The 27,714-nt window shown below is 36.5% G+C and overlaps 1 protein-coding gene across 5 annotated transcripts in view; it reads right to left on the bottom strand.

Annotated features, from left to right (window-relative positions):
* IDO2 (indoleamine 2,3-dioxygenase 2) overlaps window positions 1–27,501 on the bottom strand; it is a 70,632-nt gene extending 43,131 nt beyond the window's left edge. For 2 of the 5 annotated variants that reach the window (XM_029938703.1, XM_029938799.1), the window contains exons 1-3: window positions 27,320–27,501; window positions 22,390–22,710; window positions 1,454–1,549 (exon numbers count right to left, since the gene is read on the bottom strand). In XM_029938703.1, the coding sequence (XP_029794563.1) occupies window positions 1,454–1,549; window positions 22,390–22,488 (195 nt within the window). In that variant the 5' untranslated portion in view covers window positions 22,489–22,710; window positions 27,320–27,501. The remainder of the gene's footprint in view (window positions 1–1,453; window positions 1,550–22,389; window positions 22,711–27,319) is intronic. The other 3 variants (XM_029938744.1, XM_029938771.1, XM_029938849.1) reach the window with 3 other exon arrangements.
* Between the last annotated feature and the right edge of the window lie 213 nt (window positions 27,502–27,714).

Below are 27,714 nucleotides of genomic sequence, written 5' to 3'. Positions count from 1 at the left end.
TCACTGATATTTAACATATGAAGAGAACAACTCAATGAGTCCTTCATTTCACTCATGACAGTTTAATCAAATAGAGCCTGGGGAATGCCTAGTGCAGAGAATTATGTAGTTCACAAATTGAACTTTAAAATGGCCTTCTACAGATTACCCCAGGCTCCACCTTGCTTCAATGCCAAGTCACTCCGACATGGGAGAGGGAGACTACAGCAGCTCCATTTGCTTTGGTTGAATGCTTGGCATGTGTACCATGGACTCTGATATAATTTGTTTCATATGATACATTTTTTAAAAAGTTTTATTCCATCTTTGGTAGTTTCTCTTGTTTTCCTGCATTTACAGATATTTTCTTATTTTTCTTCTTCTTTTTGTATTTCTTTGTCATAGTGGTAAGACTTTATGCAGCAGGAAAATTAATTCTTAGGTTTAATTTGCCATCTTCATAAATGTTGAAGACAGACTCTTGCATCTCTTACAGGATTTACAATCTTATGCCTGAACTTAGACATCTAGGAAGTATATTTAAATGCATTAGTATTAATAGATACTAAATATGTTTAAGTCAGTGATGGGGACTTTGGGAGAATGAAAAACCTTTCTTGTATCTCTGAAACCATATGGTATTCCAAATAGGTGTGATTAAAGCTGACGGAGAGAAGAGTAGATGGAAATATAAATATATATTGGGCATTGCGAAAAAGCAAGAATACAGAGGGTTGTTTCAAAGCTGTGTAGTTCCCACAAAATTTGATGAGACTAGAATTAGTCTATTTTTATAAACAAGGAAGCAGACTTACATGGCTGAAGCATCTGTTTACAAGTTAGATAGCTACTAAGTGATAAAAGCCAACTTTCAAACTCAGGTGTTTGCAAATCAAAGTCTACATTGTACTTGTTACATCTTCTTATTTTTACTGTGGGGTAACATCAGTACTCTACGACCAAAAAGTTTCACTGTTTCTTATTCACTTTTGGGAAATATTGCTCCTCTTACCAATTATTTCTGCAGACCTACCAACCCTGACTTTAAAACTCAGAAATTCTCTTTATTCAAATATTCTATAAGACCTGGATGGTAAAATTAAGGCAGAGGATCCCTGACCATGTGACATGCAATGAGGACACTGAGAATTTCTATACTCATCCTTCTCCAGCTAGACAGTATCCATCAGCTTGCCTACAATTCCCAACCAGACTGCCTTCCTTTTTAAAGAAAATATTTGTTGAGGGCTTAATATGTGTCAGAAATTGTTTTGTGCAGACTCTGGAAATTTTAGGGAAATACATGTGTCATATGAAGAAGTAGTCATTTCACTCTTTAGGTAATCTCAATGGCAACATTTGGCGTCCCTGGGTCCTTTGACCCACTTTCACAGTGCTGAGAAAAAAGACTAGTATGGTGATGAAAATAAGGTGAGAAGAACTTAAAGAGAAGAGTTAAAAACAAAAGATATACCTTGTTCACTTGAGCTTGAAGCTGGTGACTTTCAATCAAGCGAGGGAGTTTGTTAGCAATTTCCATCCAAGGCCTATAATGATCTGGAAGTTCTTTCTGCATTCAAAATAGAAACATTTCAGTATTTTCGACCCTTTGAAGCAGAATCAGGGTAGTAACTACTTTCAGATTTCAGTATTAAAGTAGAATTCAGGTCAGTTCAGTTGAACAAATATTGAGAATTCACTACATGCTGGGAGTTGTGCTGAGCACTGCAAAAATACAGATGGTGGAAATACAATCCTTGGGATTAAGGTCTAGTAAACAGGAAAAAATGTAGTCAGATATATCCCAATGCAGTGTAATATGTTCAGTTACTGATGTGTATATAAGATTAATAACTTGTAAAGAAGACGAAGTTGCTAATTTTGGCAGTGGTTGTGGGATATTAAAGGGAAGTATTTATAGAAATATGAGAATTGTGGCCAGTATTAGAGTCTGAAAGTGACTTTGGTACATGACAATTTGAAAATTAAAGACAGTAAAAGAGAAGAGATAGTGGATAAATAGAAATAGCTCCTTGGAACTACAGATGATTCAGTGTTACTGGAATATAAAGCTCAAGAGAAAAGATGATGCAGATGAGACTAGAAAATCATATCATGTGTGCTTTTGTTAAGTACATAAGAATTTTCTTTTTATGTTGCAGGTGGCATGACTTGATTTGAATTTTAGACAGATAATTTTGTTTATAAGATTTGAAGATATAAAGTCAGACTAGGAAGACCAAATTTAGTTAATTACCATGAATTTAGAAAAGAAAAGGCAAGCATTCAAAAAATATTTGAAAAGTAAAATTAAAATGATGAAATGATCAAATTTAGAGGTGGAGGCTAAAGACATGATGACTTCTAGTCCAATAGCATTGCCTGTGTTGGACCCATGGTTTAGCCAAGTAGGACATAGGCTGAATATCAGCAATCCTAACTCCATCCCAGGACATGGCACACTGCACCTATTACTGTAAGTAAACTTGTATTGGAATACGGCCACATGCATGTCTTTACATGTTGTCTACAGTACTTTCACAATACAGCAGCAGAGTTGGATAGTTGCAACAGAAAAAAAGATATGGTATGCAAAACCCAAAGTATTTACTATTTGGCCATTTTCAGAGAAAGTTTGCCACCTCCTGATCTATCCTTATGGTCTAGTCTAGGCCTCCTCTTTCAATGTATAAACTGCACAACTGAATGTTGTGTTTCTGGGTTTAAAAGGAGAGGTTAAAAGGATGATTGTCATGTTTATGAAATAGGTAACTGAATATATTAATGGGAACACAAATTGAAACAAAAACGCAAAGAGATGTCAAGGTAAGTGTTTAAAAATAGTGAATTTATTTTTTTATATATACAGCATGATATGTCTGTGGAATGTGAAGACATGACCACATTTTGGGCAGGTGCATTTACAGTTTGAAGGTCAGGGAAAATTTATTGGAATTACATAGTTGGGAGGCATAACTACAGTAAAAACCTTGCATGTACTTCAAACCACAAGAGTATATAAATAAAGTCCTTTGGGAGAAGTCACAAAGTGAAAGGAGAAGAATGAGATCAGCATACTGGGGAATTTTGAGAAGGCAAGTCGAAGAATGAATCCAGCAATACAGATCAACAAGATGTTCAGTGATTCAGAGGGGGTCACCCTACAGAAATCAAGACATTAGATTTCAGATAAGACCCCTATATTGGGCTCTGTGCTGACAGCTCAGAGCTTAGAGCCTGCTTTGGATTCTGTGTCTCCCTCCCTCTCTGCCCCTCTACTGCTCACTTCTGTCAGTCTCTCTCTCTCTGCCAAAAATAAATATACATCACAAATTAAAAAAAAAGAAGGGCATCATCAGAAGTTCAAACATATCATTGGAAAGTTAAAGAAAGACCAAGAAGAAAGGCCAAGATGGTGGAGTAGTATGGAAGGATTTTTGCCCCTCCAGTCCCTGAAATACAGCTAGATCAACACCAAACCATCTTGCACACCTAGAACTTGCACAACTTGTAGCAAAGACCTTGGCAGGTACAGTGTGGAAAGATGAACTTGGGGAGCGACAAGCTGCAGAGGGTAGGGAATGTTTTTGCTTGTGGAGACAGGATGGAAGCAGGGAGGAGAGTAAGTAAAAGCACCACCCCTCCCCAAAAGCAACTGGAGAGAAAGAGGAAGAGTGGAAATAGCCACAAGGGACTGAACAAAAAGGGAAAAAGGAGAAATGAGAGGGTTTAAATTCCATTAAGAGGAATGTAGGCCCTCAGAAGTGAGGGATTTGGAAACACAGCCCCATATGAGATAAAATTTGAGGAAAAGGTGCACCCTGGCAGGTTGAGGACAGCATAGAAGCGGGAAGTGGACTGAAGCAGGAAAAAAAGGAGGAGTGCTTGATTGCCTGGCAGAGAGAGCACAGAGTTCTGAAACTAGAGACTGGGTAGGTGGGTGATGCCATTTTCTCCCCTCCTGCATATGCACATATACACCTACACATGCCACAACGATCCACCCCAGTAAACTAAGGAGGACCATCTAAAGGAGAATGGAATCTTCACACCAAACCCTGCCAAACTGGCCAATTAAAAGGTTGAGGAATACCTCAAGTCTCTTTGCCTGCTTAATTTACAGACTATAAAGTGCTTCATAGTTTGACTTCTAGGGGAAACTGGATGTAATTTCAGTCATATTTCATGCTATTCGCTGGCCCATCAATTTAATTTTTTTCTTTTTTCTTATTTTTTAAATGTTTTGTTTATTCTTGATACAGAGAGAGACAGAGCATGAGAGGGGGAGGGGAAGAGAGAGAAGGAGACACAGAACTGAAAGCAGGCTCCAGGCTCTGAGCTAGCTGTCTGCACAGAGTCTGACGCGGGGCTCGAACCCACGAATATGAGATCTGACTTGAGCCAAAGCCGGAGTCTTAACCGACTGAGCCACCCAGGCGCCCCATTTTTTTCTTATCCTTAAATAAGAATAAGAAAGAGGAAAAAATATTTTTATTTTCCATTTCTACAAAAAAGATTTTTCTTTAATTTTTCTACCATATTTTTTATTTTTTTTAATTTTTAAAATTCTACTTTACTTTCATCATTTCATTTTATTCTATTTTTTGTGTTCATTTTTTAAATTTTCAAACAATTTCCTTTTTTTCTTTTCTTTCCCTTTTTTCTCTATTCTATCAAGCTTCTTTTAACAACCAGACCAAAACATACCTAGGATCTAGCATCCTTTATCTGATTTTTCTGTGTTGTTTTAATTTTTTAATTTTAATTTTTAAATTTTATTCCTTTTCTTCCTTAAAAATGATGAAATAAAGGAATTCACCCCAAAAGAAAGAAAAAGAAGAAATGACAGACGTAATCAACATAGATAGAAGCAAGATGTCTGAACTAGAATAAAATCATGATAATAAAAATACTAGCTGGAGTAGAAGAAACCACAGAATCCCTTTCTGCAGAGATAAAAGAAGTAAAATCTAGTGAGGATGAAATTACAAATGCTATAATTAAGATGCAATCTCAAATGGTACCACAGCAGCAAGGATGGATGAAGCAGAGCAGCAAATAAGCAATAGAGAAGACAAATTATGTAGAATAAGAAGCATAATAAAAGAGGGAGACTAAGGCAAAAAAAAACCCCCACTATATAAGAATTAAAGATTCATTAAAAAGGAATAGTATCAGAATCATAGGGATCCCAGAAGATTAAGAGGGAGAGAAAGAGGTAGAAGGTGTATGTGAGCAAATCCTAGTAGAAAACTTTCTTAACTTAGGGAAAGACACAGACATCAAAATCCAGGAAGCACAGAGAACTCCTGTTAGATTCAACAAGGACCAACCATCAACAAGGGATATGATAGTCAAATTCACAAAATACTCAGGCAAACAAAGAATCATGAAAGCAGCAAGATCAGATTTGCAGCAAATCTATCCATGGAAACTTGGCAGTCCAGAAAGGAGTGGCAAGATATAATCAATGTGCTGAGTCAGAAAAATATACAGCCAAGAATTCTTTATCCAGCAAGGCTGTCATTCAAAATAGAAGAAGAGATAAAAAGTTTCTCAGACAAACAAAAATTAAAGGAGTTCATGATGACTAAGCCAGAGCTGCAAGAAATTTTAATGGGGGTTTCTCTAAGGGGAGAAAAGATGAAGAAAAAAAAGACCAAAAGCAACAAAGACTAGAATGGATCAGAGCACAACACAAGAAACTCCAAGCCTATAGGCAACATAATAGCAACAAATTCATATCTTTCAGTACTCACTCCAAAGGTCAATGGACTAAATGTTCCAATCAAAAGACATAGGGTAACAGAATGGATAAGAAAACAAGATCCATTTACGTGCTTTTTACAAAAGACCCATTTTAGACCCAAAAACATCTTCAGCTTGAAAATCAGGGGATGGAGAACCATCTATCATGCTAATTGTCACCAAAAGAAAGCTGAGGAACCATACTTAGATATCAGATGATCTAGACTGTAAAATAAAGACTGTAAAAAGAGATGAAGAAGGGCATTATATCATAATTAAGGGGTCTATCCACCAAGCAGATCTAACAATTGTAAACGTTTATGGTCTAAATGTGAAAGCACAGGAATTTTTAAATCAATTAACCACAAACATACAGAAACTCATAGATAATAACACCATAATAGTAGAGGACTTCAACACCCCACTGACAGCAATGGGCAGACCATCTAAACAGAAAAGCAACAAGAACACAATGACATTCAATGACACACTGGACCAGATGGAATTAACAGATACATTCAGAATATTTCATCTTAAAGCAGCAAATACACATTCCTCTTGAGTGCACATGAAACATTCTTCAGAATAGATCACATACTGAGACACAAATCAGCTCTCAACAAGTACAAAGAGATCAAGATCATACTGTGCATATTTTCAGACCAGAATACAATGAAACTTGAAATCAACCACAAGAAAAAATGTGAAAAGATAACAAGTACTTGGAGACTAAAAAACATCCTACTGAAGAATGAGTGGGTTAACCAGGAAGTTAAAGAGGAAATTAAAAAGTACATGTAAGCCAATAAAAATGATAACACCACAGCCCAAAACCTCTGAGACACAGCCAACATGGTCATAAGAGGGAAGTATATAGCAATCCAGACCTCCCTACAGACAGAAGAAAGGTTTCAAATACACAACCTAACTTTACACCTTAAAGAGCTGGAAAAAGAACAGCAAATAAAAGCCCAAACCAGCAGAAGACAGGAAATAATAAAGAATAGAGGAAAACTCAATGCTATTGAAATAAAAAAACAAACAAAAACAAACAAACAGTAGAACAGATAAATGAAACCAGGAGCTGGTTCTTGGAAAGAATTAACAAAATTGATAAACCCCTAGCCAGTTGGATGCAAAAGAAACAAGGAAAGGACCCAAATAAATAAAATCAAGAATGAAAGAGGAGAGATCACAACCAACACAGAAGAAATACAAACTATAATAAGAGCAATTATGAGCAATTATATGCCAGCAAAGTGGGCAATGTGGAAGAAATGGACAAACTCCTAGAGACATCTAAACTACCATAAGTGAAATAAGAAGAAATAGAAAATTTGAACAGATCCATAACCAGTAACTAAATTGAATTAATAATAAAACATCTCCCAAAAAGCATAAGTTGAGGGATGATGGCTTTTCAGGGGAATTCGACCAAATCTTTAAAGAAGAGTTAGCACCTATTCTTTTGAAGCTGTTCCAAAAAATAGAAATGGAAGGAAATTTTCCAAACTCATTCTATGAAGCCAGCATTACCTTGATTCCAAAACCAGACAAAGACCCCATTAAAATGGAGACTATAGACCAGTTTTCCTGATGAACATTAATGCAAAAATCCTCACCAAGATATTAGCCAACTGGATCCAACAATAGATTAAAAGAATTATTCACCATGAACAAGTGGGATTTATACCTAAGATGCAAGGCTGGTTCAATATCCACAAAACAATCAGTGTGATACATCACATCACATCAATAAAGAAAAGGACAAGAACCACATGATCCTCTCAATTGATGTAGAGAAAGCATTTGACAAAATACAGCATACTTTCTTGACAAAAACCCACAGTTTTTGTAGAGATAGAAGGGTCATACTTTAAGATCATAAAAACCATATATGAAAGACTCACCACTAATATCATCTTCAATGGGGAGAAACTGAGAGCTTTCCTACTAAAGTCAGGAACAAGACAGGATGTCCACTCTTACCACTGCTATTCAAAATAGTATTGGAAAACTTAGCCTCAGGAATCAGACAACACAAAGAAATAAAAAGCATCCAAATTGGCCAGAAGGAGGTAAAACTTTCACTCTTCACAGATGACATAATACTGTATATGGAAAATCCAAAAGATTACACACACACACACACACACACACACACACACACACACACCCCACCTACTAGAATTGATCCATGAATTCAGCAGAGTTGCAGGATATAAATCATTACACAGAAATCAGTTGCGCTCTTGTACAACAGTAATGAACCAACAGAAAGAGAAATCAAGGAATCAATCCCATTTATAACTGCACCAAAAACCATAAAATATTTAAGAGTAAACCTGACCAAAGATGTGAAAAATCTATACACTGAAATCTATAGAAAGAAATTGAAGAAGACACACACACACACACACACAGCATTCCATGCTTCTGGATTGGAAGAACAAATATTGTTAAAATGTTGATATTACCCAAGAAATATACATATTCAATGCAATCCCTACCAAAATAACATCAGTATTCTTCACAGAGCTAGAACAAAGAATCTTAAAATTGTATGGAACCACAAAAGAAACTGAATAGCCAAAGCAATCCTGATAAAACCCAAACTGGAAGCATCACAATTCTGGAATTCAAGCTGTATTACAAAGCTATAATCATCAAGACAGTATGGTACTGACACAAAAACAGACCCTCAAATCAATGGAACAGAATAGAGAACCCAGAAATGGACCCACAGATGTATGGCCAACTCATCTTTGACAAAGCAGGAAAGAATATTCAATGGAATAAAGACAGTCTTTTCAGCAAGTAGTGCCAGGAAAACTGGACAGTGATATGCAGAAAAATGAACATAGACCACTTTCTTACACCATCCACAAAAATAAACTCAAAGTGGATAAAAGACCTAAATGTAAGATAGGAAGCCATCAAAACCCTAGAAGATAAAGCAGGCAAAAACTTCTTTGACCTTGGCCACAGAAACTTTTTACTCATCACATATCCAGAGGCAAAGGAATCAAAAGCTAAAATGAACTATTGGGACCATATCAAAATAAAACGCTTCTGCACAGCAAAAGAAACAATCAGCAAAACTAAAAAAGGCAACCAACAGAATGGCAGAAGATATTTGCAAATGACATATTAGATAAAGGGTTAGTATCCAAAATTTATAAAGAACTTATCAAACTCAACCCCCAAAAAACAATAACCCAGTGAAGAAATAGGCAAAAGACATGAAAAGAGATTTCTACAAACAGGACAGGCAGATGGCTAACAGACACATGAAAAGATGCTCACCGTCATTCATCGTCAGGGAAATACAAATTAAAACCACAATGAGATACCACCTCATGCCAGTCAGAATGGCTAAAATTAACAACTCAGGCAACAACAGATGTTGGCAAGGATGTGGAGAAGCAGGATCTCTTTTGCACTGCTGGTGAGAATGCAAACTGGTGTGACCACTATGGAAAACAGTATGGAGGTTCCTCAAAAAATTAAAAATAGAACTACCCTATGAACCAGCAAATGCACTACTAAGTATTTATCCAAGGTATACAGGTATGTTGTTTTGAAGGGGCACATGCACCCCAAAGTTTATAGGAGCACTATCAACAATATCCAAAGTATGGAACGAGCCCAAATGTCCATTAACAGTTGAATAGATAAAGGATATATACACAATGGAGTATTACTCAGCAATGAAAACGAATGCATTTGCAACTATGTGGAGGAACTAGAGGGTATTATGCTAAACCAAATTAGTCAGTCTGAGAAAGACAAATATTATATGACTTCACTCATATGAGGACTTTAAGACATAAAACAGATGAACATAAGGGAAGGGAAGCAAAAATAATATAAAAACAAGGAAGGGGCAAAACATAAGAGACTCTTAAATACAAGGGATTGCTGGAGGGGTTGTGGATGGGCAGATGGAATAAATGGGTAAGAAACATTACAGAAGACACTTGTTGAGATGAGCATTGGGTGTGATACATAGAAAATGACTCCCTGGAATCTACTTCTGAAATCATTATTGCACTATATGTTAACTAACTTGGATGTAAATAAACCAACAAGGAAACAAACAAATAAGAAAGCTAAAGAGGGAAAAAAATTAAGTAGGGGCACCTGGGTGGCTCAGTTGGTTGGGCGGCCAACTTTGGCTCTGGTCATGATCTCACAGTTTGTGGGTTCGAGCCCCACATTGGGCTCTGTGCGGACAGCTCAGAGCCTGGAGCCTGCTTCTGACTCTGTGTCTCCCTCTCCCTCTGACCCTCCTCTGCACACACTCTGTGTCTGTTTCTCTCAAAAATAAATAATAAAAAATAAAGAAGTTTTTTTAAAAAGAAAGAAAAAAATTGAGTAGTTACTCATATATATCAGACATATATATATATATATATATATATATATATATATATATATGTACATATATGGCATAGAGATTCAGGTCAGGGTCATGGAAGCAGGAGGAAGTGAGAACATAGAGACCAAATGTATAAATTACTGTTCTTAGGAGAGTCACAGGGCATTATTAGCAAGGGGGCATTTGGGTTTGAGAGCTATCTCTGTTTTCAAATGAGATCCTTTAGCACTTTAGTCTCATATTGCAAGAGAAAGAGATTGAAGATAAAGGATAGACAAGAGTAATTGCAGGGAAAGTGTCACAGAGGAAGGGGAGAAGGATAGAAAGAGTGCAAATGAAGCATCTGGCTTTGGAGTGATAGAGGTAGAAAGAAAGTCTTGAATTTGAGGGAATTTACTTTTTATGAACTTAATTTCTCACTAAATGGTAGTGAAAGTCAGGTCCTATGACTTGAAGAAAGGGATTGGTGTTTAATCATAGAGGCAAGAAGGAACAGGAAATTAAACATAAAACTATAAATATAAACAATACAATACATTACTATATATTATATTACATATATTATACTGTATTAAAATAACTTATAAGGCCCAGCCCAGTTTAGAAAGTGTAAGTAGGAAGAGGTATAGAACTGAAAGCTGTGTTCTTGTCTAATAATGTTTCACATTATTTCCACACAGGAGAAATAAGGGAATACTCTTCTTCTTATATTTCTGTGTTTAGAATGGCCTTTCCTGGTCAGAAAATGTCCATCTCTTCGTATCCTTTCTATTTGTTTTCATTTCCTCACCCCCCTACTCTTTTGAGGCTATAGATAGTTCTTTTCTACTGGCAGTATCACTACTATCATCATTCCCAGCATAACTGTGCAAGCATCTGTAATTCTGGGTTTAATTTAATATGTAACACATATACGGATTATGTAATTTAATACCCATAGTAGCTGCAGTTTCTTACTTGGCCACGAAATTTCATATTTAAGTGTTAGGTTTCCACTTCTGTGAAATCTTACCATATAAAAAAGCGTTGGAAGGAGGGATTCCCTCTGGTGTTTGGTCCTCTAATTAGGAAATACCTGTTGCAGTTAAGAGTTTATCTTACATTATTCACCTTTGTATTTTGGAGAGCATGAGGTTTGAATTCATCGATATACATTGAGGGGAAACTAAACTTCTTAGTCCAACATGAACTATAAAATTGATGAGATCCATGGGTCTTCATTGTGGAGTTGATGGTATTATGAATCATTGTACTCCTATTCAGCTCTTAAATGCCCCCCCATCTCCTTTTTCTCTCTCCCTCTCTTCCACGGATAAAGAAATGATAGATTTTCTTTTGTAATTTCAATTGTTACATTAATTAAGATTAAGTCCAAGTGCTTTACCAGGAATTGCTAGGTTTCTACCTATCTTTGAATTTAAAGCACTGGTGTTTAAAGATAGTTTCAAGGGATGGGGCGCCCTGTACTTTTCTTATTTGAAGAATCAGTGGTAGGAGCAGTGAAGAAAATTTCACGGAATACATTTCTGAAATAGCACATTTCTGAAATCATAAGTGAGTTGATTCATGGTGTCATCCTTTGCGTACACAAGCAGATAGAAATGCACCTATTATATAAGTGAGAAAAGCTGTATGCTTTTTAAACCTTTTACAAATACTCAGCATATAAACTTGCACCTGAGCTTGCCAGGGTTCTCTTCTTGTTAATATGTGTTCTTTCTCAAGGTTTCTAATGTGTGCTGTGAATAACTCAAGAAGACCAGTTTCTTTTAGATTCCTTATTTTATTTACTTAACTATATACTGCTAAAGTCCATTCTTACATTGTAAATATTACCATAAATGGGTAAAAGTAAAATTGGTCTTTTGAAAATGTGTCCTGTGCTTTTAAGTTCCCTAACTATAAAGTACATCAATTTTCATAGAAACTCAGTATTGTTTCTAAACCAGAAGTGTTTTTTTTTCTTGTGCTAGCAATGCTGTAAAGACAACTAAATAAGGGTTTTTTTTCTACTTAAAAATATATAGTTATTGGATTTCTAGCCACATTAAAAATAAACTATGGTTTCAAACTGGAATAAATAAATAAATAAACAAATAAGTCCTGTGGGGTACTGCAGTATTCTATTAGGTATTATTGTTTTTCATTTTTCACTATTAACAAACCTGAAACAGTCACCCATGTACATGTGTTTGTGTATGTTTTCTTTTTATGAGGACAAATTTCTAAAAGTGGACTGGCTTGATTAAAGATTCTGCCCATGGAAGAGTTCAAAACTACTTCTTGATTTTCTCACAGAAAAGTAACATGAATTCATAATTGTAATAATTGTATATGGTATATAATGGGAGTGCCAGTTTACTTATGATTCTAGGAACACCAAGCATTACCAACCTTTTTTTGTTTTATTATGCTTTTAACATAAGAAGTGTATTATATTAGTGCATTAATGGTCTATAATTGTTTTAATATTTAATGAACTTATTAAAATAACTTCCCGAGAAATATACCTTTTTCAGAAATGATGATTAAACATAATACCATCAATGTTTATGGCAAAACAGTCAAAAAGAACAAAATTTATAAGATAGAAAGTAAAATTTCCCTTGTTCTCATCCTCCCATCTAACAATGTCAATCCCTGCAAATTTCTTGTGTAGTTTTCCAGAAATGGTACATGCTATCAACCAATTGTATACATTTACAATTTCATGATTATTAATGAGTTTGAGTATCTTTCTATATGCTTTGATGGTTGCATTTCGTGTACATGTGAAATAGCCATTCACAAAAGGGCAGTCAAATGAATCAATATTTTCATTTATGTCCTTGGGTTTTACATTATGCTTAGAAAGTTCTTCCCATCCCAGTAGTATTTCCTTTAGGGTCTTTCTAGTTTACGGGTTTACGCTTATATCTTGACTCCACCTACATTTGTGTTGTACATGTTATCGGTTAGAACACAGTATCTCATTTCCATCTTGAAATAGAGCCCAGAGACGGTGGATGATTTCCACTCTCCTGAGGTCACACATCCTGTCAGCGGCTGCGTCAAACCTCTTCTGATTCAGAGTTCAGTGTACTTAACGCCTCCTCAGAATAAACACATGGCTAACAGAGGGGGATGGAAGATGGGTGCAACTGGGTAGAAATCTGAAAGAAACTTGGCTTGTGTTTCTTTCTCTTCTTCCAATAATTAGATAATTCAGAAGTGAGGACAAAATGATTAAATCTTTGGCCTTCCATTATGAAGACCCATTTCCCATTTTATGTTATTCTTTTGCTAGACTTCCACATCTGTCACAGTATAATTTTCAAAAAGTTAAAAATGTACTCAAACAAATGTAGAATGTATGCCCAAAATATATTTGGTTCATTAATAAGGAAATCAGCAAGATGGTAAAGTTGGTTCAAAACCACTTAAGAAACTAGGTATTTACAGAGGTTTTTGTTTTTGTTTTTTAAAGGACATGAAATCCAATCACTAATGGTTTAGTAATAACCATAAGCTAGTTAATGTCCTGTAGGGCAGTACAATCATAACTTTAAGGGCCTATCTTCTACTCACCAGAATTCAAGAGAAGTTTTTTTTTTTTTTTTTGTACAAACATCTTCAAGTTAATATGTAACGTTACAGATTGGGCCATAATCAATAGTACGTAGCATAGCAAACAAAGGGACGCTCCTTGGACGGTTACATAATACACAGTTGGGACTGTCAGAGCTCCGGGGCGGTGTTATGGGTACTTCTTCTTCGCACATTTATAATATGAAATAGAATAGGCTTTCAAGATAAACTATTTTATGGAAATGATAAAATCTTTGTTAGATTAGCACTTTGGTTAATTAAAACTTTTGGTAAGAAAATAACACAGCAAGTTTAAAAATAAAAACCTGAGTAGAAATAAACCAGGAAAATGCCAACATATTTAGGTGACAATATTATCATAAAAATTGGAATTTAAAGTATCAGACAGATTAGAATTTAAAGCAAATGGTCTTTAGTAAAATAAAAGATTTAAGTTTCAATGGAAAGAAACTCACATGATATTGCAGTAAAGTGAAGTGAGGTGAAAGAAAGACCATTTGGTTTTGAAGAGATAGGTGGGCAGCGTGAGGGACCTCATAAGCTACATTAAAATATTTGGTTTTGTTCTAAAGGACAGTGAGAGAGTTTTAAAGAGCAGAGTGACATGTTTGGATTTTTGTTTCAAAGACTCATTCTGACTGCTGTGTAGAGTGTCGTATCGCTGGGCAAACGTGGAAATGAGACAAGGTAGAAGTATAACCCAGGCAGAAGTGATGGTGGATTACAGTAGGGTGGACAGCTGGGAGATATGTTTCAGAGATAAAACGGAATCCACTCATTCTCAAATGAATCATTTGTGAATAGTGAAGATTATTGTGAGGCTCAGGTAAGAAAAATGTAGCTAAGGTCAATATGGGACTAGTACCAAGTAAACATTTACTAAATAGTAATTAATACTATTATATTTTTTGTACAAATATCTTCAAGTTAATATGTAACTTGAAAAACTCAACTCTTAATGAATATAGGAGATTGGCATAAATATATTTTGCTACTACATTTGAAAATCTGAATTCAATCCCCATTTGGAAAACTGTACAAGATCATTTTTTAAATCTAGAAGTAGGAAACAAATAAAACAATAAGCAATGAAAAAGTGGAAAAATTTTTTAAATCTTACTACATAAAATTTCTTCAGTCTCAAGAATTGTAATATATTTTCTGTTCCAGAGCATACTAAAAATAAGAAAGTGTCTAATTCATCTTATGAAGATAATATAAGTTCATGAGCAGTCCTTGAAAAAATAACACTCCTGTTATTTATAAATACAAAAGGATAATCCTTAAAGAAAATATTATCAAATTAAATTCAATAGTATGCTACAAGACTAATCAATTTTGAGCATTGCTGTTAGTATATTTTAACATTAGAACATTATTATGGATGGGGCTCTGAGGTGAAGTCAGTCGGTTAAGCGTCTGACATCAGCTCAGGTCATAATCTCACCGCTCATGAGTTTGAGCCCCACGTCAGGCTGTGAGCCTGGAGCTTCAGATTCTGTGTGTGTGTCTCTCTCTCCTCCCTTCCTTTGCTCACACTCTGTTTCTCTCTCAAAAATAAATAAACATTAAAAATTTTTAATAAAAAAGGAAAATAATTTTGCACAAAATTTGGAATAACCTAGAAATCTAAGAATATAGAAGGTGTTTGGAGAGAATATTTTCATAAAGTGTTAGAGGATATACCAAAGTAACAATAAAGGATGGCTAAAATGCCTTCTAAATAAGGGGACTTCACAATAAATATTTTCTCTTCTTTTTCTTTCTTTTGTTTTTTCCCCCTTGAGGAACAGATAAATAGGTTTGAGAATGAAGCTGAGTGGCTATGGATAGCAGCCACCACAGAAAAGCAGTTTATGTTCTCTGGTCCCTCTCTCCACCTAGAAAGGGAACGTAGTCATTTCCCATAATCAACACTAGATAAATAAGATAAGCTAGAGCTTTTGATTGGCAATAAGCTAATTAGTCATCTAGAGCACTCAACTCTTTTGTATTTATTTCCTATTGTATTCTAAATATCTATCTAAGTGCTCTTAAATGCAGGGCATTTTGTGAGTGACAAAATGCTCACTAAATGGAAACAATGAATAATAAGCTAGTAAAAAAAAAAATTGAGAGAATAGTAAATCCAGAGAAGGTCATTAACTTTACACTAGAGAGAGAGAGAGAGAGAGAGCACGTGCCCAAGTGAGCACAAATGGTTGGAGGTTAGAAAAAATGATGAGAAGGTGTTCTAAGTTAGCTAATGTTGACAAGTTATTTTCAGGGACAAAATAGTGAATTTTGTTCCAATGGTTTGGTTTGAATTAAAACATCAAAGGTGGAATAGACACACAAGTTTTACATATCAGTTTTATTTATAGTGGGAGAAAATTGGAATTGACCAGTATGAACAATGTCATTTAAATTTCAGTGTTATACCATGTAAATAGAATTTGATGCAATCATTAAAATTATATTATTAAGACTGACTAATTTCAGGCAAAAGTCTATTTTATAGTATCGAGTTAAACATGCAGAAGACGAGTTTGGATATGCAATAAGATTACAACTTTATGACTTTGCAAACACACACACACACACACACACACACAATCACATACCCAGATATACACACTCTTTCATAAAATCATTCATTGTGGCTAATGACAAGCCACAGACTTCAGTAGTTCCCCAATTCATAAAAATTAATAATAAATAAACAGTAAAAATAAATGTGAAGTAAATTATCAAACATTGAATTGTCAATTTATGGGATTTATTAACCTGAGGTTAAATATAATTGAAAGATTCTAATCAATGATAAAGATGTTATTAAAAGCAGTTGGGAGATATTCAGGGTAATCATGTTTCAAAATCAAATTACAACACCTAGTTTGATAAATATTGGCATAATTATTGTACGAAATGGGATTAAATATTCTGTTTCAAATTGGTCATGATTTAGAAATTTAGGGCCGTATGGTCATAACTTACCCTGTTGTCAGTAAGACCCTCAGCCTAGACTGGTCTAGAATTGAGTTCTAGACTCAAACCAGAGTGTAAAAGTTAGAAGGGTCTTTACAGAGCAGTCATATCTAACTTTTACTGATTTCACACTTTGATCCTTGTAGCTTATCCATAAAGTGTTATTCTCATATAAGAAAAATAAGGTTCAAAGAGTATAACTGTTTTAAAGCTGATAAGAGTTTCAGCTGGAAATCAAACTCAAATCAGTCTGACTACTGTAGCATCTGTCTATGCCATTAATCAGAATTTGTCTTGTTGATTATGCACTATTTCTTAACTAGAATTGTCTTAAAAGAAGAGACATCATAGGGCACCTGGGTGGCTCAGTCAGTTGAGCATCTGACCCTTGATTGAGCCTTGCTCAGAGTGGGGCCTGCTTAGGATTCTCTCCCTCTCCTCTGCCCCTCCCCCACTCATGCACATGCAGACACTGTCTCTCTCTCTCTAAAATAAAACAATAAGTAGATGAAGAAACATCATGAACCCCAAACAATAATTTCCTGAGGATCCAAAGACTTCAGTTGGAAAAAGTGAAGAAAGAAACTAAAATCTGATTTTATGGAAATATCTTTCAATTGCAAATTACTATCACAACATGAAATTTTTGTATTTTATTTCTAGTCAGAGAATAAAAACAGAAAATTAAATTTCTTCGTACTTACACACTTCAAAGAGTATGTCCTTGTTCCTTCTCCCTCTTCCTACTGCAAAGGCCACAGTTTCAGAAACATTATTCTAGAATATCCTTCTAAATTCATGTAGAAGAGGCTCCTTTCCCATGTAACTGTGGTCACATAACTACTGCACATACAATATTTTTGCATATTCTAACTTCCCTTTGCCCTAAAAGCTACAATTTTCAGCAAAGGATGTGCCTTTTTTTCAGAATATCGAGGTCACGCTGATGACTATGAGCCATCATTATGCTGAGAAAACTGGTCAGTGATATGTAACTGTCCCTGTGGCTCATTGACCGTTTGATATCTTGAATTCTGCATTTCATTGTCTTCAACTCCCACCATGCTTGCGTGGTCGGATTCGGGAATCTTAGGACAATTGCTTGGGCCTCTCCCTCCCTCTAATGCTCTATCTTTTCATCTCATTGCTCATGGTGTATGGTGTATTGTGAATGTATGCTTTCTCCAAAAAGTGAGAAAGAAAAAGAGAAAGGAAGGAAGGAAGGAAGTGAGGGAGAGAGAGAGGGAGGGAGGAATGAAGGAAAGTAAGATGTCCTTGGGAACTGTATACTTGACCTCATTTGGAAAAAGTCACTTTTTTGATGTACTTTAGTTAATGACTGATTGCAAGATGAGATCATCTCAGATTAGGGTGGCTCCAATAACAAGTGTCCTTAGAAGATATAGACAAGAGGGAGAAGACACAACCACAAAGAAGGCCACCTAAAGATGGACACAGAGAATGGAGTTATTCTGCCATGAAATGGAATGGCTGGAGAGGGAGAGAGGAGAAGGGAGAGGCCAATCAATGGAAATCCTCCTGTAGAGCCTTTAGAGGGAAACTGAGCCTGCCAACACCCTGAATTCAGACTTCTATTCTTCAGCTTTCTGCAAGAATAAATTTCGGTTGTTTTAAGCCAGCAAGACTGAGGTAATTTTGTTACAGCAGCCCTGGGGAACTAATAAATTCCCTGAGCCTTACTTTGAGTGAAATTAGCAGATTTGTATTTTCCCGTGGCCCCTTATTTCATTCTTTCTTAGGATCTGTCAGCTCATCTCCCTATGTTGTCTCCTGTTTCTCTACAGCTGAGGTGTACTGCGTGAGAAAACTCTAAGTGGTTTCATTGTTTAAAATTCCAGTTTCCGGATGATTGTTTTCACTATTTCTGCTCCTCCTATTTGCTTATCTATCTCGGCCCATTTCCCCTTTGGCCTTACTCACCTTTCTTGGTTTCTTAAATTTGGCACAGAAATCTACACACCATCCAACCTCCCTATCCCCAAACACATCTTTCTTTATTGATCTACATTAACTATTACGAAATCTGATCTCTTTGTCTCTGTCTCGACTCTATCACTATCACTGCCTCAAATCCTACTTCAATATGATCAGGCATGTCTCATATAGTAGGAGAGGTGGCAGTAATTTCTCAGGGAAATATCTGGCTATTTCCTACCTACAACTTCTCTCTGAAAACTACAGACTCCAATGCTACAAACACTACTGAGGCAATTATTTTTCTACTACTCTTTCTAAGCATCTGGAGCCACTGTTTCTTTTCTTTTCTTTTTTTTTTTAGTTTATTTATTTATTTCAAGAGAGAGAGAGAATGAGAAAGGGAGGGCCAGAAAGACAGAGAAAGAGAAAGAACCCCCAAGCAGGCTCCAAATTATCAGCACAGAGCCCAATGCGAGGCTCAACCTCACAACCCATGAGATCATGACCTGAACCAAAACCAACAGTTGGATGCTTAATCAACTAAGCCACCCAGGAGCCCCTGGAGTCCACTACTTTTATCAAGGGCTTTAGATTTCTACAGGAGAGGGTATATATATATCTTTTTCCTAAGTAGCCACTTGATTGCTGGAAAGAATACACTACAGTGTCCCCATGACCATTGGCATCATTCCTTTTTCTGCTGCTTCACGGCACAATTAAATTTTTCTTTTTTCTTTGTTTTTGCACTTAATGACTTCCAAGCTTTACTCAGAGTTTCCTGTAGCCATGGCATGTTTATTCCTATAGCCAGCCTCTCAAGGGTAGACCCTCCTCTCTGACCTGAACCTGCACTGTCCTCAAGCCATGTTATGACTTTCAAGCCCCAGATCATTTAGGCTACAGATTCAGAACTAACTGTTGGGTTAGGGCTCTGGCATCAGAATATTTTAAAGTTCTCCAAGTGATTCTAGCATACAGTTCAGCAGCTGCTGCATGAACGCACCCAATGCTTGCCAGTCTTTTGGGAAAAACATTCAAATGCCTGTTGCATTATATTATTTGCAGATGTGTGAAATCTAAATTCAAGCCTCACATTGGAGATCTCAGGTCCACACCAACCTAATCATCAACTATCATGTACGTAGACTCCTCTTTTCCTGCCAAACCGATTTCCTTGTATTCTTTATGTCTAAAGAAATATTACTTCCCACCTCTCCCACCTAAATTCACATGCACATGCACAGGACACATGATCCAGCAAAGGATTTTTGTAGCATATTTATAGACACAGGTCTGACAGGTATATATTTTCTACACTGAAACATTAGACCCTGGAAATGTTTGAGCTTGGATAGAAACAATGGGGTAGATCACTGAAAACCCACCCAGGCCCCTCCGCTAAAGCCAGAATATTTGTTTACTTATTAGCTTGATTGTTTTCTGGAGAAAGACTTTGAAGTAACTATTCATAGAAAGCAAGTAAGCTTGCTGGAAGAGCATCTTTGGGCCAGAGGACATGAAGGAACAGTTCTCCCATCACTTGCCCTTAAACTAAAGGAAAGCAAAACTTATTTGAGCCCTTAGCAAAGTCAGTAACAGACATTTCATTGCTTGTGATCAGTTTCAACACTGCTGGCTATCTGGCGCCACTGGCAACAAAACCCCTCCTGATGAATGAAGCAACTACTGGGTGGATTCTGATGAAAAGTTCCTTCTCTCACCTCTTCCCAGAAACAGAGATGTTTAAAAATTTCATAACAATGAGAGGAAATGAAAATAAAACTGAAACACAGAAGCACATTTTCAGAAATCTGGCATGGGACTGTTATAAAGTGGGCCCAGTTTGTCAGGGAATATTTTTATAATAAGCTCAGCAATGGAAAATTCTTCTAAGAGGGTAGCCATTAACCAAATCACAAGACAGACATGATCTGGCTCAGAACCAATCATGAGCATTTGAAACTGTTATTGGTTCTCATCTAGTACTCTTATTTAGTTAAAAAAAGGAAACAAGGAGGGGAACTCAATCATTGTGGCTCTATAAAGTTACATACTTTATATTACTATTTTTCCTCCGCTCAGTGTAAATATTTAGCCTCAGTAAGAACATGTATGCCTATTGGCTTTTTTTCCCGGCAAACAATGGATAATGGGAATATTCCCAAATCAAGTTTTACACACAGAATGAACACTGGATTGAGGGTCCAAAGAACTGCTTCTAGTAGTTATGCTGGGTTTATTAAAGTGGTTCATGCTCCACAACAATCCAGGAGGAGTGGCACCAGATGCCCACCCACGACATGTGAAAACTGGGAGTCAGGCAATGGTTGTGGTTTATACAGGGTTACAAGATTTAGTAAGGGCGAGTCAGAGCGAATAACATGTTCTGGTTTGCCCAAGGCTTTCCTGCTTTAGCCCTGAAAGTCTCACATCTTGGCAACCTTTGCAGTCACTCGCAACTACTGTCACCCTAGTGGCAGTCAGAGATTACAGTCTGTCTCTGGTCTACAACCCTACTCTCTGTAACATCCTGAAGTTATTATTTCTAATGTTCAAGTTACTTATAGATCTGTGACTTGTTCTCTCAACTAACAGCTCTACAGAGAGCTTTTGGGACCAGCGAATAGATATCTTCATCTGTATTCCTCTAATAATAATCGAAAATAAATAAACAATAGGGTAGGTATTCAATAAAAGCTCTTTGAATTCCAGAGCATTCTGTTTTTAAAAATTTTTAATGTTTTTTTCTTTTTTGAGAGAGAGAGAGAGAGGATGAGTGAAGGAGGAGCAGAGAGAGAGGAAGACAGAATCCAAAGCAGACTCTAGGCTCTGTACAAAGCCTGATACGGGGCTCAAAACCACGAACTGTGAGATCGTGACCTGAGCCAAAGTCGGACACTTAACCAACTGAGCCACTCAGGTGCCTTTTCCAGAGCATTCTTTATTTGTAGTTAAAGACAAATTAGACCTACAGGGATGGGGGCAGTATTGGATCTATTAAGTCATCACAATAACTGCAGTATTGGACCCCTGGATTCTCACCTACGTAGCTTTGACCCTTATCAATGATGTAGTAGAAAAAAGATGTTAGTAGTGCTGAGTACTAGTTCTGCTTTGGGCACTAATGACTTTGGCAAGGCACTTCTTGTGTACTTCAGCTAGCTTAAGTGTAAAGGCAGCAAGTTGGGACCAGATGGTGTCTAAGAACTCTTACAGTCTTAACCTGACAGGCTTTGAACCACAATGAGTAAACATTGTTGATAAGGGTTAACTGAGGAAACAGAATTGCGTTATAATCTGTGCCTTCAGTAGAATTGAGAAATAGGTACTGTTAGTTCTCAAGGGTTTTTTCCCTTGAGGCATTCTTAGCAACGTCTGTGAATATCTAACTCTTCCCACCAACATTGAAAGTGCCCGTGGTCTTTTGTGTTCTTTCTGCTCTTCTATTAGCAACTGAAGATAAATTGATTTGCTCCCTTACTTGATCTCTCCCTAAGTTTTGTCTTTTCCTTGGTAATTCAGATTTGCTAATAAGTTTACTAGGCTGATTTACTAGGCTGACAATCTATTAAAAACAACCATCATTAAAACATTGTGTTTGAACTATCCTGTTCTGTAGGTGTCACTTTCCTCTTGTTCATAATTCCATGTTGCATTATTTGTAACATCTTTCTCAGGTATTTATATTGTATATCCACTAATGACCACATAAATTAAGCATATAAAAGAATGAGCAAATTAGCGTCACAAGAAACCTATTCTGTCCTGACCCAAGGCTCTATACTTACCAGAGGATTTGGAAGAAGAAAGCCATACTCTTCAGAAATATGAAATCTTCCTAAAGATAACAGTGGTATTGTCTTCAAATTCTGAGTTTGAGGCTCCATAATTTTGTCTGAAGTATCTGCACTAAAGCGAGTCCTGAATGACGATGCCTGCAAATGTGTCCGACACAGGTGAAGGGAGCTTCAGGATGGTATTTTCTTGCTGCGATTATTTCTGCAGTGTCTCAGCAACAGAGGAGAACCTTGGTCTGAGGGTGAATTCCAGAATGCCATGAACTTTCTCTGACACAGGACTGGGTAAGCAACGGGAGACTGCTGATTAAACTAGCAAACAGAATCACAAAAGGAAAAAATATACCTCCTTTCTTTTCACACACACATACTAAGAAAAGATTGGTTTTAAAAACTGGTTTCAAATCCAAAGACAAATTTGTTCTCCTTTGGAAAAGGGGAAATGAACTAGAAATTTGGTCACGGTTGATTACAAATATCCTGACAGTAATCTCATCCACAATGAATTTTGACAACTGGGTCTTAAGCCCAAAAAATCAAATGATTAAAACTGGAAGTGAGTTACATTTAGACAGCTATTTCGGTAATTGGTGGTGACTGGAGAGCAGAGGAAGACTAAATATATATCAGAGCCTCAGGGGGTCTGAAAAACATATGCTAAACAATTACTTTGATTTACTTTAATCACTTTTTGAAATCTTTAACCACAATAAGAATAAAATGTATATTTTAACAAGTGAAGTACTAGATATTAATGAACTTAAGAGTCTGAACAGATTATTTGACTGAACCCCTACCTTTATCAACCATCTTCCAAGAAACTTCTACTAAAATGGATGATTTTACTCATGAATAACTACTGATTTTACAGGTTAGTAAACTGAGGAACACACACGTGGATAACCCTGTCTATTGTCACTCCACTAATTATTGGCAGAGTGAGGACTAGAGCTGAGATATCTTGATTTCCAAGTCATTGCTGTGTTCACTAGATTAGGCTGCTAAGATGTCTGTTAAAAGTGCCCTCACAGTTTTTTTATTTATTTTTTGAGAGAAGAAGAAGAGAGAGAGAGAAAGAAAGCACATGCACACATGTGTGCTCTCTAGCAGGGGAGGGACACAGAGAGAGAAGGAGAGAATACTTTTTTTTAAAAAAGTATTTATGTATTGTGTGTGTGTGTGTGTGTGTGTGTGTGTGAGAGAGAGAGAGAGAGAGAGAGAGAGAGAGAGAGAGAGAGAGGGATGGGGTAAATTCAGAGAGAGAGGCAGAGAGAATCACATGCATACCCCAGGTTCAGCATGGAGCCTGACTGAGGGGTAAATCTTAAAATCATGAGACCATGACCTGAGCTGAAATCAAGAGTTGGACACTTAACCAAATGTACGACCCAGGTGCTCCTATAGTTTGAATTTTCTTTACTAGGAAGCCCAGTTATAAGTTCCAGGCCATAGATCTGCACTATGGAAATTCTGAAGAGTCTACTTTTTGCCAAATGAGCCCTAAACTTAGTCCAAAAATTGTAAACAAATTTATTTGGAAGTGAATTTATTTAAATACATCTTCCTCCACCTTTTTGTTATGATAAACAGAAAAGCTAAAAGCAGAAAATTCTCTGATCATTCATTACACAGTTCCCGTTCCCATGGAAGGTTCAACTTTAAAAGTTGTCTTTCGGGGCGCCTGGGTGGCTCAGTCGGTTAAGCTTCTGACTTTGGCTCAGGTCATGATCTCACAGTTCGTGGGTTCAAGCCCCACATCAGGCACTGTGCTGACAGCTAGCTCAGAGCTTGGAGCCTGTCTTCAGATTTTGTGTCCCTCTCTCTCTGACCCTCCCCTGCTCATGATGTCTCTCTCTCTTTCTCAAAAATAAATAAAAACATTAAAAAATTTAAAAAAAAAGTTGTCTTTCAAAAGTAGCCTAATTGGCCTATGTGTCTATTTTCATGCCAGTACCACACTGTCTTCATAAGGACAGCTTTGAAGTATAGGTTGAAGTCTGGGATTATGATGTCTTCAGGTTTGGTTTTCTTTTTCAACATTACTTTGGCTATTTGGGGTCTTTTTTGGTTCCATGCAAATTTAGGATTCTTTGTTCTAGCTCTGAGAAAAACACCAGGGTAATTTTTATTGGGATTGCACTGAATGTGTAGAATGTTTTGGGTATTATCAACATTTTATCAATATTTATTCTTCCAATCCATGAGCATGGAAGCTTTTTCCATTACTTTGTATCTTTTTCAATTTCTTTCATAAGTTTTCTATAGTTTTCAGCATACAGATTTTACATCTTTGGTTAGGTTTATTCCTAGGTATTTTATGGTTCCTGGTGCAATTGTAAATGGGACTGAATAGAGAACCCAGAATTGGATGCACAAATGTATGGGCATCTAATCTTTGTCAAAGCAGCAAAGAGTATCCAATGGAAAAAAGATAGTCTCTTTAGCAAATGGTGCTGGGAGAACTGGATGGCAACATGCAGAAGAATGAAACTGGACCACTTTCTTATACCATACACAAAAGTAAACTCAAAATGGATGAAAGACCTCATCCATCAAATCCTAAAGGAAAAGACAGGTAACAACTGCTTTGACCTCAGCCACAGCAACTTCCTACTCGACACACCTCTGAAGGCAAGGGAAACAAAAGCAAAAATGAACTATTGGGACCTCATCAAGATAAAAGTTTCTGCACAGTGAAGGAAACAATCAACAAAACTAAAAGGCAACTGACAGAATGAGAAAAGATATATGCAAATGACATATCAGATAAAGGGTTAGTATCCAAAATCTATAAAACATTTACCAAACTCAGTGAAGAAATGAGCAGAAGACATAAATAGACACTTTTCCAAAGAAGACATCCAAATGGCCAACAGACATATAAAAAGATACTCAACATCACTCATCATCAGGGAAATACAAATCAAAACACACTGAGATATCACCTCACACCAGTCAGACTCACTAAAATTAACAACTTAAGAAATAGCACATGTTGGTGAGGAACCTTCTTGCATTGTTGGTGGGAATGCAAACTGGTACAGCCACTCTGGAAAAGAGTGTGGAGGTTCCTCAAAAAGTTAAAAATAGAATTACCCTACAACCCAGCAATTTATTCAAGGATACAGGAGTGCTGATTCAGAAGGGGCACTTATATCCCAATGTTTTCAGCAGTGCTATTAACAATAAGCCAAGTTACAGAAAGAGCCCAAATGTTCATCAACTGATGAATGGATCAAGAAGATACGTTTTATATATACAGTGGAATACTACTTGGCAATTAGAAAGAATGAAATCTTGTCATTTGCAACAATGTGAATGGAACTGGCAGGTATTACACTAAATGAAATAAGTCAGGCAGAGAAAGATACCATATATTTTTACTCATATGTGGAATTTGAGAAACTTAACAGTAGGGGAAGGGAACATGGGGGAAGGGAAGGGGAATAAAATAGTTTCAAACAGAAACTTTTAAATACAGAGAAGAAACTGAGGGTTGAAGGGGGGACAAGGGCAATGGAAAATGGGTGATGGCCATTGAGAAGTGCACTTGTTGAGATGAACACTGAGTTTTGTATGTAAGTGATGAATCATAGAAATCTACTCCCAAAACCAAGAGCACACTACACACATTGTATATAGTTAACTTGACAATAAATTATATTTAGAAAAAAAATTTTTATAGTAGCCTAATTGATTTATGCTCCATCTGAGCATAAATAATTGAAAAAATTATCTACTTTCCCTCAACCCAATATTCATCTAGTCTTGACATTCAGTTTCCTATGCCTTGTAAATTCAATTTCTCAAACTTTATATGTTTAATCATCTTGTTTTCTCCCTCAGTTTCATATGAACAGATGGCCCACTTATTTTTGTTTATGTCAGTCAGGTTATTTTTCATCCACTCCCTCTACACCTTCTCAAGAATTTACTATAACATTATAAAAGCATAGAATAATAAAATATCAGAATTGAAAGGAACATTATAGAATTAAAGATCTAGTTCAACACCTTCAGTAAACATGTAAAAAGCTTGATATTTATAGATATGAAATGACTTATCAAATGTCATCTTTGGGAGTGCACATCAGGATTGGACTGGACTTCTGAGTAGCTGCCTTTCAGCCCAGAATGTCCCACGATGAACATGGCTAAGCCTACCAGAGTATGAATTTCTATCACCTACCCACTATCTGGCTTTTTAACAGGTGGCTTACAATTCTGAGCCTGTAGTGTTGGTGGTGTAGTGGTGAGCATAGCTGCCTTCCAATTTTGAGCCTGTTTCCACATCTGCAGGAAATACTAATGTTTATCCAAGAGGCATTTTGGAATAAATAAATGAGAAACAAGAAATTAAACACTTAACAGATAATAGAAAATGCTATTTTTCTCATGTTCTTTTCACCTCATTTTGGAAATCCTTTTTAAAAAGTTTTCCTGGTTTTCTTTGTTATCATTCTGATTATATCCTTTTCTGTTCCAATCTCTGCGTCCTTCTTTATATCAGCCCTGATCTTCAATTTGCACATATTTTCTACTTCAGTGTGCCTATGTATTTCTATCTAATATTAACCATATATTCTATATTTCCAGGTTCCCAAATCTCCATATTTAGTCTTGAATTTTCTGGATCTCAAGGCTTAGATCTATGGTACTTGTGGGTCAGTGAACCTTTCAGGCTCTACAATAAACTCTTTTAAGAACTCCTTGCTGTAAATTAAAGTCCATATTTTCTTGACCTGGCATCTAACGATGCCCATTGCCTGACCCCTTAGCACCTTCCTAGCTGTGCAAAGATCTGTAATCACCTTGAATTTCTTTCACGTCCCATTTCATGTTCTTCTGGTTTGATAGCTACTAACACATTTATCTCATCTTTTCTATTAGATTGTAAGCTTCTTGAAGAATTCATACCCACCTTTGCACGTTTTTGTCCTTTAGCAGAATGTGTCCAGTGTCTGGTGCTCAAGAAGTGTTTGTTAAACAAGTGGTGTCTCAGAGTGTCATGGTAGACAACATATTTTTAGAAGCAGGGTCTTGATTCCAGGTAGAAGTCTGTACAGGTCTCTGTTGCACCACTGGAGGCCCTGCCCCACAGGCTTCCTCTGCCCTAAGGAACATAGTGGACACACACTCCAGGAAGATCTGCCTTACATCTTTCTTATTTACTAAAAGGAAGTCCATGAAACATAACTGTGGCTGGGAATTTCCTCTCCTAAGAGAAATATTTGGAGTTTCAAAGTCCCAAGATCTGTAATTAGCTTTCCTGTGACTTATGGTAGTATCAGCAACAAGGATTCTGTTTCTCTTAGA

This window comes from Suricata suricatta, chromosome 1, assembly GCF_006229205.1.
Source record: "Suricata suricatta isolate VVHF042 chromosome 1, meerkat_22Aug2017_6uvM2_HiC, whole genome shotgun sequence".
NCBI classification, from domain to species: domain Eukaryota; kingdom Metazoa; phylum Chordata; class Mammalia; order Carnivora; family Herpestidae; genus Suricata; species Suricata suricatta.
This window is presented reverse-complemented; position numbering and strand designations above follow the sequence as displayed.